The sequence below is a fragment of the Rana temporaria genome, chromosome 5 (assembly GCF_905171775.1).
Source record: "Rana temporaria chromosome 5, aRanTem1.1, whole genome shotgun sequence".
Lineage (NCBI taxonomy): Eukaryota > Metazoa > Chordata > Amphibia > Anura > Ranidae > Rana > Rana temporaria.
In genome coordinates this window covers 414,123,030-414,140,353 of record NC_053493.1, presented here as the reverse complement: position 1 = coordinate 414,140,353, position 17,324 = coordinate 414,123,030, and the positions used below count along the sequence as shown (strand labels likewise).

The 17,324-nt window shown below is 49.8% G+C and overlaps 1 protein-coding gene across 2 annotated transcripts in view; it reads right to left on the bottom strand.

Annotated features, from left to right (window-relative positions):
* The window catches only part of LOC120941595 (microtubule-actin cross-linking factor 1, isoforms 1/2/3/5-like), a 229,473-nt gene extending 212,666 nt beyond the window's left edge, over positions 1-16,807 (bottom strand). Inside the window, exons 1-2 of one of the 2 annotated variants that reach the window (XM_040355120.1) lie at positions 16,739-16,807; positions 5,395-5,527 (exon numbers count right to left, since the gene is read on the bottom strand). In XM_040355120.1, coding sequence (XP_040211054.1) covers positions 5,395-5,527; positions 16,739-16,773 — 168 coding nt within the window. In that variant the 5' untranslated portion in view covers positions 16,774-16,807. The remainder of the gene's footprint in view (positions 1-5,394; positions 5,528-16,738) is intronic. The other variant, XM_040355121.1, reaches the window with a different exon arrangement.
* Positions 16,808-17,324: the final 517 nt, after the last annotated feature.

Sequence of the window (17,324 nt, the reverse complement as noted above, 5' to 3'; positions counted from 1 at the left end):
CGGAGCAGTAGCTCCGTAAATTGCGTGGGCGCTCCGGCAAAGCGCGCGCAATTTAAATGATCCCGTAGGGGGGCGGGAATCATTTAAATTAGGCGCGTTCCCGCGCCGAGCGACGTGCATTGTGCATTGCGGCAAATGACGTCGCAAGGACGTCATTTGCTTCAAAGTGAACGTGAATGGCGTCCAGCGCCATTCACGATTCACTTACGCAAACGACGTAAAATTTAAACCTTGCGACGCGGGAACGACGGGTATCCTTAGCATTGGCTGCCCCTGCTTTTAGCATGTGCAGCCTTACGCGAAACCCGATGTACGCAAACGACGTAAACTGCGTACGCAGGGCTCGCGTAACGTTGTGAATCGGCGTTAGTATGCAATTTGCATACTATACGCTGACCACAACGGGAACGCCCCCTAGCGGCCTGCGTAATTTAAATGCATTTTTTGCTGTGAAAATGACAATGGTCCCAAAATTGTGTCAAAATTGTCCGAAGTGTCCGCCATAATGTCACAGTCACGAAAAAAATCGCTGATCGCCGCCATTAGTAGTAATAAAAAAACGGTTTTTCGCGTTCGCTACGTCGCCGCTAGTCAAGTTTCCCGTCGCAAAGTTACACTTTTTTTTGGTGCCTTAACTTTAGTCAGCAAACGTATTGCTGTCTAAAGTACGGCCGTCGTTCCCGCGTCGAAATTTAAAAATCAACGTCTTTTGCGTAAGCCGTCCGTGAATACGGAAGTACGCAACGCGCGTCGCCGTTCAAAAAAATGGCATCACGGCGCGCAAAGCACGGCGGGAATTCGGAAACGGAGCATGCGCGGTAAGTCCGGCGCGGGAGCGCGCCTAATTTAAATGGCACACGCCCATTTAAATTGGCCCGCCTTACGCTGGAGGCCACCGTCATAGGTTTTCATCGCAAGTGCTTGGTGAATCAGGCACTTGCGATGAAAAATTGCGGCGGTGTATCGTATCAAGGATACGTTACGCCGCTGCGATTCTACGTGAATCTGGCCCTTAGTTTGGGTACAGTGTAGCATGACCGTGCAATTTTCATTCAAAGTGCGACAGCGCTGAAAGCTGAAAATTGGTCTGGGCGGGAAGGTGTATAAGTGCCCCCCCGGTATGAAAGTGGTTAAGTGAAGTTCTGATTTGGGTAGATGAGGATAGGGGGAGGTGTTCTGTAGTCTTGTTCAACGCTTCTCCTCCATAGATACCGGACAATGAGCGGGTGTTTTCTCACCATAGGCAGAAAGGGCCAGATTCACAGCAGTAATACGCCGGCGTATTTTCAAATTTGCCGCGTCGTATCTTGATTTTGAATCCTCAAACCAAGATACGACGGCCTTTGGCAAAGATCCGACAGGCGTACGCCTTCGGATCCTAGGTGTAATTTTCCGGCGGCCGCTGGGTGGAGTTCGCGTCGTTTTCCAGCGTCGGGTATGCAAACTAGCTGTTTGCGGCGATCCACGAAAGGTACGCGCGTTCGTCGCATTCTCTTACTTCGTCGCTAGTCGGTTTTTCCCGTCGCAAACATAAGCCTGCTTTTTCATGGCTTACATTTAGACCAGCCATGTTAAAGTATGGCCGTCGTTCCCGCGTCGAATTTCAATTTTTTTTGCGTAAGACGTCCGGGAATACGAAACGACGTAACGCACTTCGCCGTTCCAAAAAGACGTCGGGGCGCCGTAATTTCGCGCGGGAAATTTTCACACGAAGCATGCGCAGAACGTTCGGCGCAGGAGCGCGCCTACTTTAAATGACACGCGCCCCATTTGAATTAGGCGGGCTTGCGCCGGACAGATTTACGTTACGCCGCCGCAAGTTAACACGTAAGTGCTTTGTGAATCAAGCACTTACGACGAAAACCTTCGGCGGAGTAACGTAAAGGGGATACGTTACGCCGCCGCAATTTTTCATGAATCTGGCCCAAAGTGTGTTACTGGTGAAAAATAAAACGAATGCTCCAAGGAGCGTCTTTTTTTTGGAACGCACATCTATTGCGCACAGGTCGGAGTTGTCTTCCGGCTGAGCTCTGCAATGGGGGGGCGGGGAGGGGGGGTTCTTCCTATAGAAGCCCCTCCGCTGCACACAAAGTATCACTCCATACATTGAAGAAGTTGCAGGGAATTCCTTCCCCTGCCCTGAGATGAGCGGCGGGGGGGTCGTTGTCTCCTGTCCTGAGCTGTCTGTCGCCCCCCCATTCAGCATCCAGGGAAGGGGGGGGGGCGCACCGTCCATTCACAGTACTAAGTGTGACCTCACCCCTCCTCGTACCCCGGGGGAGGGGGAGGGTAATCCCTGTGACTTGTTTACAAAGAAGAAGATTCAATGACAATGGATCCAGACTCTCCTATAGACCAATCGGAAAACTCCCACAATAGCGTTTTGGTGAGAACAAAAAAAAAAAAGAACGGGTGATGATCAAGTTCAATTCGTATTGAATCGATCAATAAATGCTCGTCAATAGGAGAAATCACAAATACCTTCTAAAGCTCTAACTGGAAAAAATCCTTTCCTGACCTCTAAAGGCAATCAGATCAACGCCCGCGATTTATGGCGAGAAATAACCGCCAATATTAGATTTCTTTAAGGAGATCGTCCAACCATTGAAAGGATCCATTGGAATTGCGGGAACTGATTCCTGTGGAAGACGATGGAACGTTTTTACAGCTACAACCGTAGAGATTCCTTTTCTTACAGAACCTTCACTTCTTTTGTGGTGACTTTTGAGTCGACCTGCACACAGATTATAGTGATCAAAGTGAATGCGCCGGGATATAAATATGTGGGGGGGTTGCCATATCTGACTTCACTGCCTACATGCTTGTTCAGGGTAAGTGAAGACCAGGGGCGGACTAACAACTCATGGGGACCCCCAGGCAGTAGGATATTATGGGGCCACCGGGCAATAGGAGATTATGGGGCCCCCGGGGCAATAGGATATTATGGGGCCCCCGGGGCAATAGGAGATTATGGAGAAATTTGAAAGTACGCCGGCGTATCAGTAGATACGCCGGCGTACTCTCTCTCTGGATCTGGCCCTTTGTATTCAGGGCAGCCATCACAAATTTTGGGGCCCCTTACACAGCTTTAGGCAGGGCCCCCCTGGAGCAGAGAACCGGGGGTGCTGACAAAAAAAAGTGTAACTCTCCTGATGCGAGATCAGGCCCCTTACAAGTGTAATGCAAAAATATTTAAATAAAAAAAAAACGGTAGGGGGGCCAGCCGGGCCTGTAAGGAGAACTGAGGACCATGGGGTCCCTTACAGGTGTAATGCAAAAAAAAAAAAACGGGAGGGGAGCCAGCCAGGCCTGTAAGGGGCACTGGGGACCATCGGGTCCCTTACAGGTGTAATGCAAAAAAAAAAAACGGGAGGGGGGCCAGCCAGGCCTGTAAGAGGCATTGGGGACCATCGGGTCCCATACAGGTGTAATGCAAAAAAAAACGGGAGGGGAGGCAGCCAGGCCTGTAAGGGGCACTGGGGACCATCGGGCCCCTTACAGGTGAAATACAAAAAAACAATGGGAGGGGTGCCACCCGTGCCCCTTACAGGTGTAATACCTGTACCCCCCTGATGGCGGCCCTGTTTGTATTTATCTATCCAAGCCAGACTATTAACATACAATAAATACAGTGCCCTAAAGAGCCTAAACTAGACCAATAATGCCTGGGGGCCACTTTGACCCCCTCGGACAGTAGTCTGAGATTTCCTTACCTACAGTAAGCTAAAAGCTGAAGATCTGATTGTTCATCTGCTACTAATCAAACTTTCAGAAGATCCCTTCTTCAGTCACCATTCACCTCCTGTGTTTAGCATGTAAGACCTCTAGTGGGCGCTCTGGGAGCTGGGTCTGGGGGAGCCTATGAATGCTGGGGAAGCAACTTCCTGGATCTTATGAGGGACCCCCAGTTTCCCTGCTGGATTTGTATTCATTGTATGTTGTGGAGAATGCAACAGGAGGATTAGGAACACCTTCAATGTCAATGGGACAGTCTAAGGCTGGTGGAGACACCCAACACCACCATTGTGGGGATCCCTAAGTTGGGAACATCCAACACCCTATAGTGGGGACACCCAACACCCTATATTGGGGAAACCCAATACCCTATGTTGGGAACATACCAATCCTATAGTGGGGACACCCAACACCCTATATTGGGGAAACCCAACACCATATATTGGGGAAATCCAAAACCTTATGTTGGGAAAATCCAACGCCCTATATTGGGAACACCCAACATCCTATCCTGGGGAAACCCAAAATTCTATGTTGGGAACATCCAACGCCCAATGTTGAGGATATCCAACAACCTATATTACCCAAGCCTCTATGGTGGGAGTATCTTACGGATGCGGACACCCCCAACACATTAAAGTAGAGATACTCAAAACCCTATAGTGGGGACATCCAATACTCTTTAGTGGAGAAACCCAAAACCCTATGTTGGGGACATCCAACAACCTATAGAGGGGATACCCAACCCTCTATGTTGGGACCCCAACCCTCTATGGTGGGACCATCCTATGGTGTGGACGCCCAACACCTTATAATAGACATACCCAAAACCCTATAGCGGGAAAATCCAACGATTTATGGCAAGGACACCCACCCCTCTATGGCGGGAACATCTTATGGTGTGGACACCCAACAGCTTATAGTAGACATATCCAAAATCCTATAGCGGGGAAACCCAACGCTTTATAGCAAGGACACCCAACCCTCTATGGCGGGAACATCCTACAGTGTGGACACCCAACAGCTTATAGTAGACATATCCAAAATCCTCTAGCGGCGAAAACCAACGCTTTACGACAAGGACACCCAACCCTCTATGGTGGGAACATCCTATGGTGTGGACACCCAACAGCTTATAGTAGACATATCCAAAATCCTATAGTGGCGAAAACCAACGCTTTACGGCAAGGACACCCAACCCTCTATGGTGGGAACATCCTATGGTGTGGACACCCAACAGCTTAAAGTAGACATATCCAAAATCCTATAGCGGGGAAAACCAACGCTTTACGGCAAGGGCACCCAACCCTCTATGGCGGGAACATCCTATGGTGTGGACACCCAACACCTTATAGTAGACAAGACATACCCAAAATACCATAGCAGGGAAACCCAACGCTTTACGGCAAGGACACCCACCGCTCTATGGCGGGTCACCCAAAACCTGATGGAAGGTAGTAACAGAGTGGGGAATTTTGACAAGGAGACTTTACTTCTGGAGAAATGTTATATTTGGATGGCCTGACCCCTGACCTCAACCAAAAGTCAGATAAAAGGTTTGGGATGAAGGGTGCAAAGTCCTTCTCTGCCGGTCAGGTATGTCAGTGAATATTGTGATTAGTGAGACATTGGTAGAAAACATAAGACTAGAACACCAACCTGGGCACATACCTCTAGGAGTCCCCCATCGGTGAGGTCCGGGAGTGACGTCTCCATCATCTGCAGACAAAGCCAGAGAGATCTCACCTGGTCCTGCACCTCCATCCTCCATACCCTCCACAGCTCCCTCTGCCTGGGAACAGAAGACAGGACATAGTATACACTTGTATAGGGCCAGTTACTGCAAACATACTCTATACCCCCACCCACAAAAGACTACAACCTGAACTGCCCCATAGAGACTGTACCTACAACCATGTTCAGCATAGCTTTTACTCATGTTAGGAGGGACTGTCACATCACATGAGACCACCCTGGCACGGGTTTGTTACAAAAAATTACTGTATACTACAAGAGACTGCCATATTAGAGACTGTTGTCATGTTATAAGAGATTGCTAGAGATGGGTGCTAGGTTACAAGAGACTGCTAGAGACTGACGCCATATACAGAGGGCTGGTAGAAGTGGGCACCATGTTAATAGAGACTGCTAGTGACAGTCTGAGATTGTTTGCATTTTTCAGAAGACTGTTACAGTGTAACAGAGACTGCTATAGTGTTACATAGACTAATACATTGTGATAATTATAACGTTATAAACAAAGTTATAATAGAATAAAGATATTGGCCCGGATTCACAAAGCACTTGCGCCGACGTATCTCGAGATACGCTGCGTAAGTGCAAATATGCGCCGTCGTATCTGTGCGCCGTGCCCACAAAACTAGATACGCCTGAAAATAGGCTTCATCCGACCGACCTAACTTGCCTACGCGGGGTAAAGTGGGCGCATATTTACGCTGGACGTATTTGGCGCTCCCATTGATTTTCTATTCACATATGCAAATGAGGGAGAAATACGCCGATTCACGAACGTACGTCCGTCCGACGCAGTGCGCGTAAAGTCATACGTCCGGCGTAAAGTTATGCCCCATAAAGGAGGTGTAACTCAGCAGCATCCATGCAAAGGGCTGCACCAGGGAACACAAGTCGACGTATTTTACGTAGTTTACGCAGGACGTGAATATGACTAGGCGTAGGTTACGTTCACGCCGTAGGCAGTGATCCGACGTATCTTAGGCAGTTGTTCCGACGTGATTGTGAGCATGCGCACTGAGATGCGTCCACGGGACGGCGCATGCGCAGTTGGCGATACGTATCTGTCTGGAGCTCGTTTGCATGGGGTCACGCCTCATTAGCATGGCTCACGCCCACTTCCACTTACGCCGACTTACGCCTGAGAAACCCAGCGCAGATTTGGGAGGAATTGCTTTGTGAATTCAGTGCTTGCCTCTCTGCGCTGCGTCGGCGTAGCGTAAAGGAGATACGCTACGGCGGCATAAATATGCACCAGTGTCTGTGAATCTGGGCCATAATGTGAAACAAAAAGTAGCGCCTCTGCTGTAATCCCCAGGAGTCACATGCATGGTGGGTTCGTTGTACATTACCAGTACTGCAAGGTTTATTTTTATATTGTAGACTAATTTTACATAATGGCCCAAATACCCCTCCGAGGTCTCCAATGTTACCCCACCACAGGACTTTCCCATATCGCAGAGGTTGTGTGTTCTGCTCCTGAGACTGCTTGCAAGAGGATGTTAGTCCTTTTAGTCCCGCCCCCGAGGTATCAGGCAAGAGGTCTGGCAGTCTTATTCCCTGGCTTTCTGAAGCATTAAAAACTCAGTGGTAGAAGATGAACAGAACAATAATTCGTGCTACAGGAATGAAGGCCTTTCAGATAATTCGGGCCAGATGAGGCTCAGAGTAGACGATTGTTTCAATCTTGTCAGTAAGTTCGCATAGAAATATCCACTTCTAACAACTTTCACCACACACACCACAACAGCGTTGCTGGCCTCTTCAATTCGGGGGGAAAACCAGTGCGAGAAAACAAGCAAGAAGGGAGACGCACCTGCCTAGTGCATTACTGTAGGACTCTTTATTAGTACAATAAAATAGGTCAATATACTCACAAAAGGAATAGGTTCATGCATGTACAAATTCTCATCACACCACCAGATGCATGTCCACCAGTAAGGGTGCAGCTTATGCATTTCAAGCTCTGAGAAAGAGGACATCACCCTTGAAACACTTAAGCTGTACCCTAGCTGGTGGACATGCGTCTGATGAGAATTGTTACATGCATGTGACCTTATTTCCTATGTGAGTATAGGATTACGAGCATAATCCGTTCCAGGAGAATGCTCCTAATCCAAAGCACTCTCATATCAAAGCGAGTTTCCCCATAATAATCAATAGAAACGAAAATAATTAATTCCGCGTCGACTTCAATGGCATGCAATACCGCATGTCGCCAGAGGTGGGGGGGCGCCGGAGAGCCTCGGAAAAACACTCGGAAAGGCCCGAGGACATCTCAGCTGAACTCAGAAAACCTTGGAAAGGCTCGGGAACTGGCGCCCCCCTACATCAGGCCAAATGTGGTACTGTACACTGCTTTGGCTTAAATCCTGCTCGTTTTGCGAGACAACACTCGCAAACCGAGTCAGGATTTTAAAAAAAAACAGTGCTCGTATTGCGAAACGCTCGTTAACTGCGTTACTCACAATCCGAGGTTCCGCTGTGGCTGTTTTGTTTTCTAATAAAGAGTTATACGGTAATGCCTTAGACCATGGGTCTTCAAACTTTGGCCCTCCAGTTGTTCAGGAACTACAATTCCCATCATGCCTAGTCATGTCGGTGAATGTCAGAGTTTTACAAGGCCTCATGGGATGTGTAGTTCTACAACAGCTGGAGGGCCGTAGTTTGAGGATCCCTGCCTTAGACGGCTGCGCTTCCTTTGTATGCTTCTTTTCTCAGTGGGAGAAGTAAAAGAAAAAAAAAAGGGGTCAGGAGACATAGTGAGAAGCTCTCCCCAGAGCAGGCCTTTCCCGTATGTTGGGTAACATGACTTACTACTCCAGTGTGATGAAACCCGTTGAGGGCAAAAGACTTGGGGCCAGATTCACGTAGGAGAGCGTATCTTTATTTGGGCGTAGCGTATCCTATTTACGCTACGCCGCCGCAACTTAGACAGGCAAGTGCAGTATTCACAAAGCACTTGCTCTGTAAGTTGCGGTGGCGTAGCGTAAATCGGCCGGCGTAAGCCCGCCTAATTCAAATGTGGAAGAGGTGGGCGTGTTTTATTAAAATGAGCCGTGACCCCATTCAAATGAAGCGCCGATCGCGCGCGCATGCTCAGTATCACGTTGAATTTACTCCAGGCCCAATGCATGTGACGTAAACGTAACCTAAGCACAGCCCCATTCACGTACGACTTACGTAAACAACGTAAAAAGATACGCTTGCTGACGTCCATACTTTGCATTGGCTGCGCCTCATATAGCAGGGGTAACTTTACGCCGGACGTAAGCCTAACGTAAACGGCGTAGCGGGCGCAAGTACGTTCGTGAATCGGCGTATCTAGCTCATTTACATATTCGAGGCGTAACTCTATGGAAGCGCCCCTAGCGGCCAGCGTAAATATGCACCCTAGATACGATGGCGTACTAAGACTGACGTCGGTCGACTGAAGCCATATTTCAGGCGTATCTTGTCCACAGAATACCGCGCAGAGATACGACAGCGCAACTTTTAAATTTCGCGGCATATCAATAGATACGCCAGCGTAACTCCTTCCTGAATCTGGCCCTTGAAGTTCAACTCCAAGAATTCGAAAGCTCTACCCTTTCAATGGGGTCCTCCCACACTGCAAGGGTTAAATGCTAGGGATTCTGGAATATAGAGTAAATACCTATCTTATCCCGCACTCCAGCATGGTACCTAAAGCTCGCCCCCACCATGTACACAGCAGCGTTAACAGCCATGAGTTGTGTATGATTACGCCGAGGGACCACCAATGGATTGGAGCCTCGGGAAGAAGAGGGCAGCACCAGGGCCAGGCAGAGTGGGAGATAGGCGAAGTAAAAACGCCTGTTCCTGTAACCCCTGGACAAAATGAGCATTTAACCCTTAGCAGTACAAGAGGTTGGAGTTGGGCTTTAATGGAAACGACAATAATTTGCAGTGGGATGGAAAATAATTTGAAATGGGAGCCTGCAGGAACCAATGTGCAATAGTGAGGACCCCAACCGGATAAAAAGGGATATATTTTGTATGGAAACCTTACTCAAGCCACTTTGCTTGGTGAGACTCTATAGGAAGGACCTAATATCTTCGCCAACAAGGCTCAGTTGTTGGAATGCAATTAGAAGCAGGGATTACGAGAGTAGGGTTAGTCATGTAAAGAAAAGTGCTCGGGACCATGACAAAAGGCTGGAGTATCTGAGCCTGTCCATTGACCTTACATAGAAAGGTTGAATGTTCGGTGTTCCTCTCTGTCGAAGTGACTGATGCTTTAAGGGGGCCAGGCTGTGGCCAGTGGGAGTAGAAAGCGCCCTGGCGTCAGTGGGAGTAAGATTAGTACACCATTGTTGGTGTCAGTGAGAGGAATCGCGCTCCATTTCTGGAGCCAGTCGCAGGAATAGTGCCCGATTGTTGGTATTTAAGGGAGGAATGGTGCCCCATCATTGGTGTCAGAGGGAGGAATAGTGCCCCATCATTGGTGTCAGAGGGAGGAATAGTGCCCCATCATTGATGTCAGAGGGAGGAATGGTGCCCCATCATTGGTGTCGGTGGGAGGAATGCTGTCCCATCATTGGTGTCAGTGACAGGGAATAGTGCCCCATCATTGGTATCAGTGGGAGAAATAGTGCCCCATCATTGGTATCAGTGGGAGGAATAGTGCCCCATCATTGGTATCAGTGGGAGGAATAGTGTCCCATCATTGGTATCAGTGGGAGGAATAGTGTCCCATCATTGGTATCAGTGGGAGGAATAGTGTCCCATCTAGTTGCGTAGCGTGGATTGTCAGCGCCTGGGGCGAGGCAAGTCATTTGCGCCCCCCTGACCCATGGACTTACCTATTTTCAGCTAGCTTCAGTCTGGTCACATGATCCACCGTGTGAGACAGCGGTGGCTGTATGGAAGAGGAGAGCGTGCTTGATAATGACTGGTAAAGCCTGGAGTGGTGACATCATGCATATGTTCCCATCTGTTGTTGACGCTCCCTCCTCTCCACACTCGTGACAACGCCCCTTTAAATTTTGGGGCGGTGGCCCCCCCCTCGCACTCCCAACACTACGCCACTGGCCCCATCAATGGTGGGGGAAGGCTGTCCCATCATTGGTATCAGTGAGAGGAATTCTGTCCCATCATTGGTATCAGTGGGAGAAATAGTGTCCCATCATTGGTGTCAGTGGGAGGAATGCTGTCCTATCACTGGTGTCAGTGAGTGGAATAGTGACCCATCATTGGTGTCAGTGGGAGGAATGCTGTCCCATCATTGGTATCAGTGGGAGAAATAGTGTCCCGTCATTGGTATCAGTGGGGTGAATAGCGTCCCATCATTGGTATCAGTGAGTGGAATAGTGACCCATCATTGGTGTCAGTGGGAGGAATCGTGCCCCATCATTGGTGTCGGTGGGAGGAATGCTGTCCCATCATTGGTATCAGTGGGAGAAATAGTGTCCCATCATTGGTATCAGTGGGAGGAATGGTGCCCCATCATTGGTATCAGTGAGTGGAATAGTGACCCATCATTGGTATCAGTGGGAGGAATAGTGCCCCATCATTGGTGGGCGCGTGATGCAGAGCATTGCCCCATGAGCCCACCCAGGTGTTACAACACTAATCCCCCACCTGATTGGCTGAAAGGACAGGCGATCCTATTGGAGGCCTAGGAGAAGGGGAGGAGACGCACGGCGGAAGCGAGGAGAAGACATAGGAGCCGCTGCCCGCCGCATCATGATGTTCGCTGATGCTCAATCCACGCCACTGCCCGATCCTCGCCGCTGCCCTATGTGCCTGCTGCCTAGATAGGGTAAGTGCCAGTTGACGGGCAGATAGCAAGGGGTGGGGGGTTTGAGGTGCTGCGGTAAGGTGGTTGTTTGCCGCCTCCCTCAAACAAAAAAACACCAGCCGTCATTGGTTGGGGGGAGTGTTGGGACAAGGTGCTTCAGCACCCAAAACGAATAGGCCTAAGTACACCTGTAGGCAGGTGCAATCTGCATTTTCCACTGCAGGTGGTACTCTATCGCAGCAACATTGCAGAGGGAGAGGAAGTCAAGAGGAACTCTATGGCTTCCTGGGTCACAGGATCCGATTGGATGCTGGCACCCCATATGACCCTGGCAGCCATCTTGGGTCACGCAGAGTCTGTTTAAGGCCCTGCCTCCCAGGCTTGGGGTGCATTTCGCCAAGTGACTAGAGTAGGGACAGGTCTCCCATCTGTCAGGGACAGTGCTTAGTGTCAGGGAGAGGTTGTTCCAGCCAAAAATGGAAAGTTCAGGGATAGGCCATCCTTCCTGGAAGCCTTCATACTTCAGTACTGACCTGCCAGACTTCACTCCGCCCCTGAAGACCAATGCTGTCGGCACACCTGAGCCCTACTGCTTCTACTCAGCCTATGAATGCTCCCGGTCGGGTCGGATTGGCTTCCCGCCATGCTTGTTGTGTGTTGCTGAACTTCAATTTCAATCCAGTTCTGTTTTCAGCCTCTGTACTTCGAGGGTTCGCTGCCGCCGCACCACGACGCACCTATCCACACAGCCCTCTCAAGGGGCTGACTTTCCATCTTTCTGGCCTTTGGGCCAGATTCACAAATGAGATGCGACGGCGTTTCTCCTGATACTCCGTTGTATCCCTGTTTCTATCTATGCGACTGATTCATAGAATCAGTTACGCATAGATATCCATAAGATCCGACAGGTGTAATTGTTTTACACTGTCGGATCTTAGGATGCAATACCGCGGCCGCCGCTGGGGGGAGTTCACGTCGTAAACCAGCGTCGGGTATGCAAATTAGGAGTAACAGCGGATCCACGACGGTTTTTTGCGTTCGCTACATCGCCGCTAGTCTAGTTTCCCGTCGGTGCCCTATTTTTAGTCAGCAAGCGTATTGCTGTCTAAAGTACGGCCGTCGTTCCCGCGTCGAAATTCAAAATTTAACGTCGTTTGCGTAAGCCGTCCGGGAAAACGGAAGTACGCTACGCGCGTCGCCGTTCAAAAAAATGACGTCGCGGCGCACAAAGCACGGCGGGAGTTAGGAAACGGAGCGTGCGCAGCAGGTCCGGCGCGGGAGCGCGCCTAATTTAAATGGCACACGCCCATTTGAATTGGCCCGCCTTGCGCCGGAGGCCGCGGGCGTAGTTTTCATCGCAAGTGCTTGGCGAATCAGGCACTTGCGATGAAAAATTGCGGCGGTGTAACCTATCTAGGATAAGTTACGCCGCCACGATTCTACGTGAATCTGGCCCATAGAACCTATATAACCACATTTTCTTGGACTGGCCATAGATGGGGAGACCACCATCCTCTCTCCAATACCTACGTCCGCTGAGTGACGACGACACATGTGCAGTGAGGGGTTTGTTCTCCAGTATGGGAACCCCCCGAAGCTTGGGAGTCACCTGTGGCCAGAATCGGTGGGGTGTCCGTCTGCGTGTGGGACCCCAAGAGGTCTGGTGATTTCATAGAGAAACCCGCTGAAGCGAATATTCTCAGTCCCTGGCATTGATGGGGTGTCCTATAAACGAGGGCACGTGTTGACGGCGGGACGGAGACGTTGAACTCGCCGGCAGGCGTCTGTCACGACAAAGACAGACGGCGATCCATCTGATAATCCTTGTGTTGTTATATACAATCTCCTTCTGTCACTTCTAATGCTCCTAATCTGTCCATAATCTCTTCTCCACGTTGCCCCCTGGTATGAATTCTGCCATGGCGCTTTCCTTTACCAGACACGCCATCCACACCGGACAGATGTCATGTGACAAGAACGGGTGAGAGGAGCGTATGTGACCCTCAAGAGCCATTTAATGCCCATTGCATCCTTAACCACTTCCATACCGGGCACTTACGCACCTTCCCGCCCAGACCAATTTTCAGCTTTCAGCGCTGTCGCAATTTAAATGACAATTGCGCGGTCATGCCACACTGTACCCAAATGAAATTTTTATAATTTTGTTCCCACAAATAGAGCTTTCATTTGGTGGTATTTAATCACCTCTGCGATTTTTATTTTTTGCGCAACAACTAAAAAAAGACCGAAATTTTTGAAGAAAATTTAGGGCTAGATTCAGGTAGCCCTGCGTAATGTTGTGCGGGCGTAACGTATCGGAGATACGTTACGCCCGCACAACATTACGCAGGGCTACCTGAATCTATCTATCTCCGATACGTTACGCCGCCGTAAATTAGGGCGCAAGTTCCGTATTCAGAAAGCTGGAATTTAGTGTCATGGTGACCCCTGCTGGTTAAATAACATATTACCTTCAGATAAAGGTGACAGCTGACCAACAGCCAGCCATAGATGGGGCAGATGGGTCCCAGAAGGGTCATTACCACCCTAAGGATTGGGCGAGTCGCTTAGAGAATGGATTGAAGCTCCATGTATGGAGTCAGATTAACAATGACCACACACAGGGTGATTATCTGCAGATAGAAGTTGCTTGAGATCTTTTCCACTATTTGAGTAGACAGGATGGAAGATTTGATAGTCTGAATGCATGTCCATGGTACAGGGGACGATTGTATCTAGATAACGAGTCATGAGATAATTATTATTATTATTATTATTTATGCTGATAGCCCCGCCCCCCCTTCTCTGATTGTTCCCCTCTTTAACCCCAGGAGATATTGACAGTCCCTCCTACCCAAGGAGAAGCTGATAGGGCCAGATTCACGTACAATTGCGCCTTTGGAAACTTAAGCCATTTAAGTTACACCGCCGTAAGTTTTCAGGTTTAGTGCTCGATCCACAAAGCACTTACCTGGAAACTTGCGGCGGTGTATCGTAAATGCGTCCGGCGCAAGCCGGGCTAAATCGAATGGGCGGCTAACATTTAAATTAGGCGCGCGCTGCGCCGGACCTACTGCGCATGCTCCGTTTCCTAACTCCCGCCGTGCTTTGCGCCAAGTGACGTCATTTTTTCGAACGGCGACGCGTGTAGCATATTTCCGTATTCCCGGACGACTTACGCAAACGACGTTAAATTTTGAATTTCGACGCGGGAACGACGGCCATACTTTAGACAGCAATACGCTTGCTGACTAAAGTTAGGGCACCAAAAAAAACGACTAACTTTGCGACGGGAAACTAGACTAGCGGCGACGTAGCGAACGCGAAAAACCGTTGTGGATCCGCCGTAACTGCTAATTTGCATACCCGACGCTGGTTTACGACGCAAACTCCCCCCAGCGGCGGCCGCGGTATTGTATCCTAAGATCCGACAGTGTAAAACAATTACACCTGTCGGATCTTAGGGCTATCTATGCGTAACCTGATTCTATGAATCAGCCGCATAGATAGAAACAGAGAAACGCCGTCGTATCTCTTTGGTGAATCTGGCCCATAGTACCATAGTTGCCACCTTCGGGTTTGGAATCATGTGTCCGGGTTTCAAACTGCCTGAAACCCGGACACATTATTCAGACTGAATGATGGCCTCCCAGCAGGGTTGCTGGCTGCAGTTGTCCTCTTCCTCCCGCCCCTACCCCTCTGTGTCTGCCCACACTCTAATCCCCGGCGCTGTGCCTCAGAAAAGGAAAGTTGGGGCCGGAAATTTGAAGCCCAGCAGCCTCAGATACATTTGGATGAGAGGTGCTGAGTGCCAAGGGGTGAGTGAGCTCACCATCCATCCCTGTCTGTGACTGAAGTCTCCACCCCTTCCCTCTCCTGCCTCTGAGTGAGTACACTAAGGTAAATCAGGGTTCCCAGAGCACCCCTTACATCAGAGTTCCCATTTACACCAGAGGCCACAGTGTTTCCCCCTTACATCAGAGTCCTCTCCGTACATCAGAGTTCTCAGTGTTCCCCCTTAAATCAGGGTCCCCAGAGGATCCTTTATGTTAGAGTCCCCAGAGTTCTCACTTACATCAAAGTCTGCAGAGTCCCCTCCTTACAGTGTAAGGGACTCTGATGTAAAGGGGGAACTCGGTGGACTCTGATGTAAAGGGGGAACTCGGTGGACTCTGATGTAAAGGGGGAACTCAGTGGACTCTGATGTAAAGGGGGAACTCGGTGGACTCTGATGTAAAGGGGGAACTCAGTGGACTCTGATGTAAAGGGGGAACTCGGTGGACTCTGATGTAAAGGGGAACTCGGTGGACTCTGATGTAAAGGGGAACTCGGTGGACTCTGATGTAAAGGGGAACTCTTATGATTAACTTCATATGATTAGAAATGTTATTTACCGTATATACTCGAGTATAAGCCGACTTTTTCAGCACATTTTTTTTATGCTGAAAAGGCCGCGGCTTATACTCGAGTGACAGTCTCCTCCACCACTGTGTCAGTCTTAACTGTTCCAAACAGTGTCAGTCGGAACAGTTAAGGTCACGAACGAAGAGGAGGAGGGGCTTTGGCACAGTGGACGGCGCAGGCGGCGTGGATGGCGCGGACATCCTATACATACAGCCCTGCTGAGACTCATCTCAGAGGGGGCAATGTACAGCGTAATCAGGTGCAAATCCCTCATCAATACTGACACAGCGGAACAAAGGTACATGGGCACAGTGAGGCTGCAGATGGGCACAGTGAGGCTGCAGATGGGCACAGTGAGGCACAGTGAGGCTGCAGATGGGCACAGTGAGGCTGCAGATGGGCACACTGAGACTGCAGATGAGCACAGTGAGGCTGCAGATAGGCACAGTGAGACACAGCGAGGCTGCAGATAGGCACAGTGAGACACAGCGAGGCTGCAGATAGGCACAGTGAGGCACAGTGAGGCTGCAGATAGGCACAGTGAGGCACAGTGAGGCTGCAGATAGGCACAGTGAGACACAGCGAGGCTGCAGATAGGCACAGTGAGGCACAGTGAGGCTGCAGATAGGCACAGTGAGGCACAGTGAGGCTGCAGATGGGTACAGTGAGGCTGCAGATGGGCATTGTTGACCCTTTTTTCCACTAGCAGTAGCTGCTGCATTTCCCACCCCTAGGCTTATACTCGAGTCAATACGTTTTCCCATTTTTTTGTGGTAAAATGAGGTGCCTCGGCTTATATTCGGGTCGGCTTATACTCGAGTATATACGGTAATTGAAAAATATATTTATGCTATAAAAAAATTGCTGTGCGCTACTAAAGTGTTTGGGTTTGACTTGAAGAGAAGGTGCCAACCCTATAGCACCCCCCCTCCCCCCCAAGAAAAATATGATAGTTCCCCTCCTTCCCCCCTTCCCCCAGGGGATATTGACAGTCCCTCCTACCCCAAGAAAAAGCTGAAAGTTCCCCCCTCCTTCCTTTATATTATTTGGTACACTTCTCATAGGAATGTGACGCCATCAGATTACCTTTGCTGCTCTGTAGGGGGAGCCTCGGCCTTCATCCCGGGAGGAGGAAGAAGATTCGGGGGAAGACTCTGCAATGAGAGATAAGAATACGTTAATGATGAATGCCCAAATCTTCCACACCTCATCCATTTCTGTACCGGAGTTCTGTCGAGAAGTGCCCCCCCATCGCATAGTGGCCAAGGACAAACTGCGTATGCGCCATACGTCATAGCACAACTGGGCTGACGTAACCATGGCGCATCGCGCACATCGTAGGAGGTATCTCTCAATGGGAGATACCATTTCACAGCCACAATTTAAACCTATACAAACAGCGGGAAAACCGGACCATCAGCACACTGGAAAGCCCCCCCGCAACAGCGAGGCGCAATGTCAGAACTACGGCCTCCCCCTGATGTTTATATAGGTTTCAAGTGTGCCCGTGAAAATGGTATCTCCCAACCGAGAGATACCTCCTACAATGTGCGCTTGCGCCCTGCTCACGTCATTCCAGCTGGGGCGCGGCTCCGTTCCTGCGCATGCGCGGGCAATATTCGATAGGGCAGGGTTTGACAAATTTGCTTGGAATCTAGGAGCCAGCTAAAAA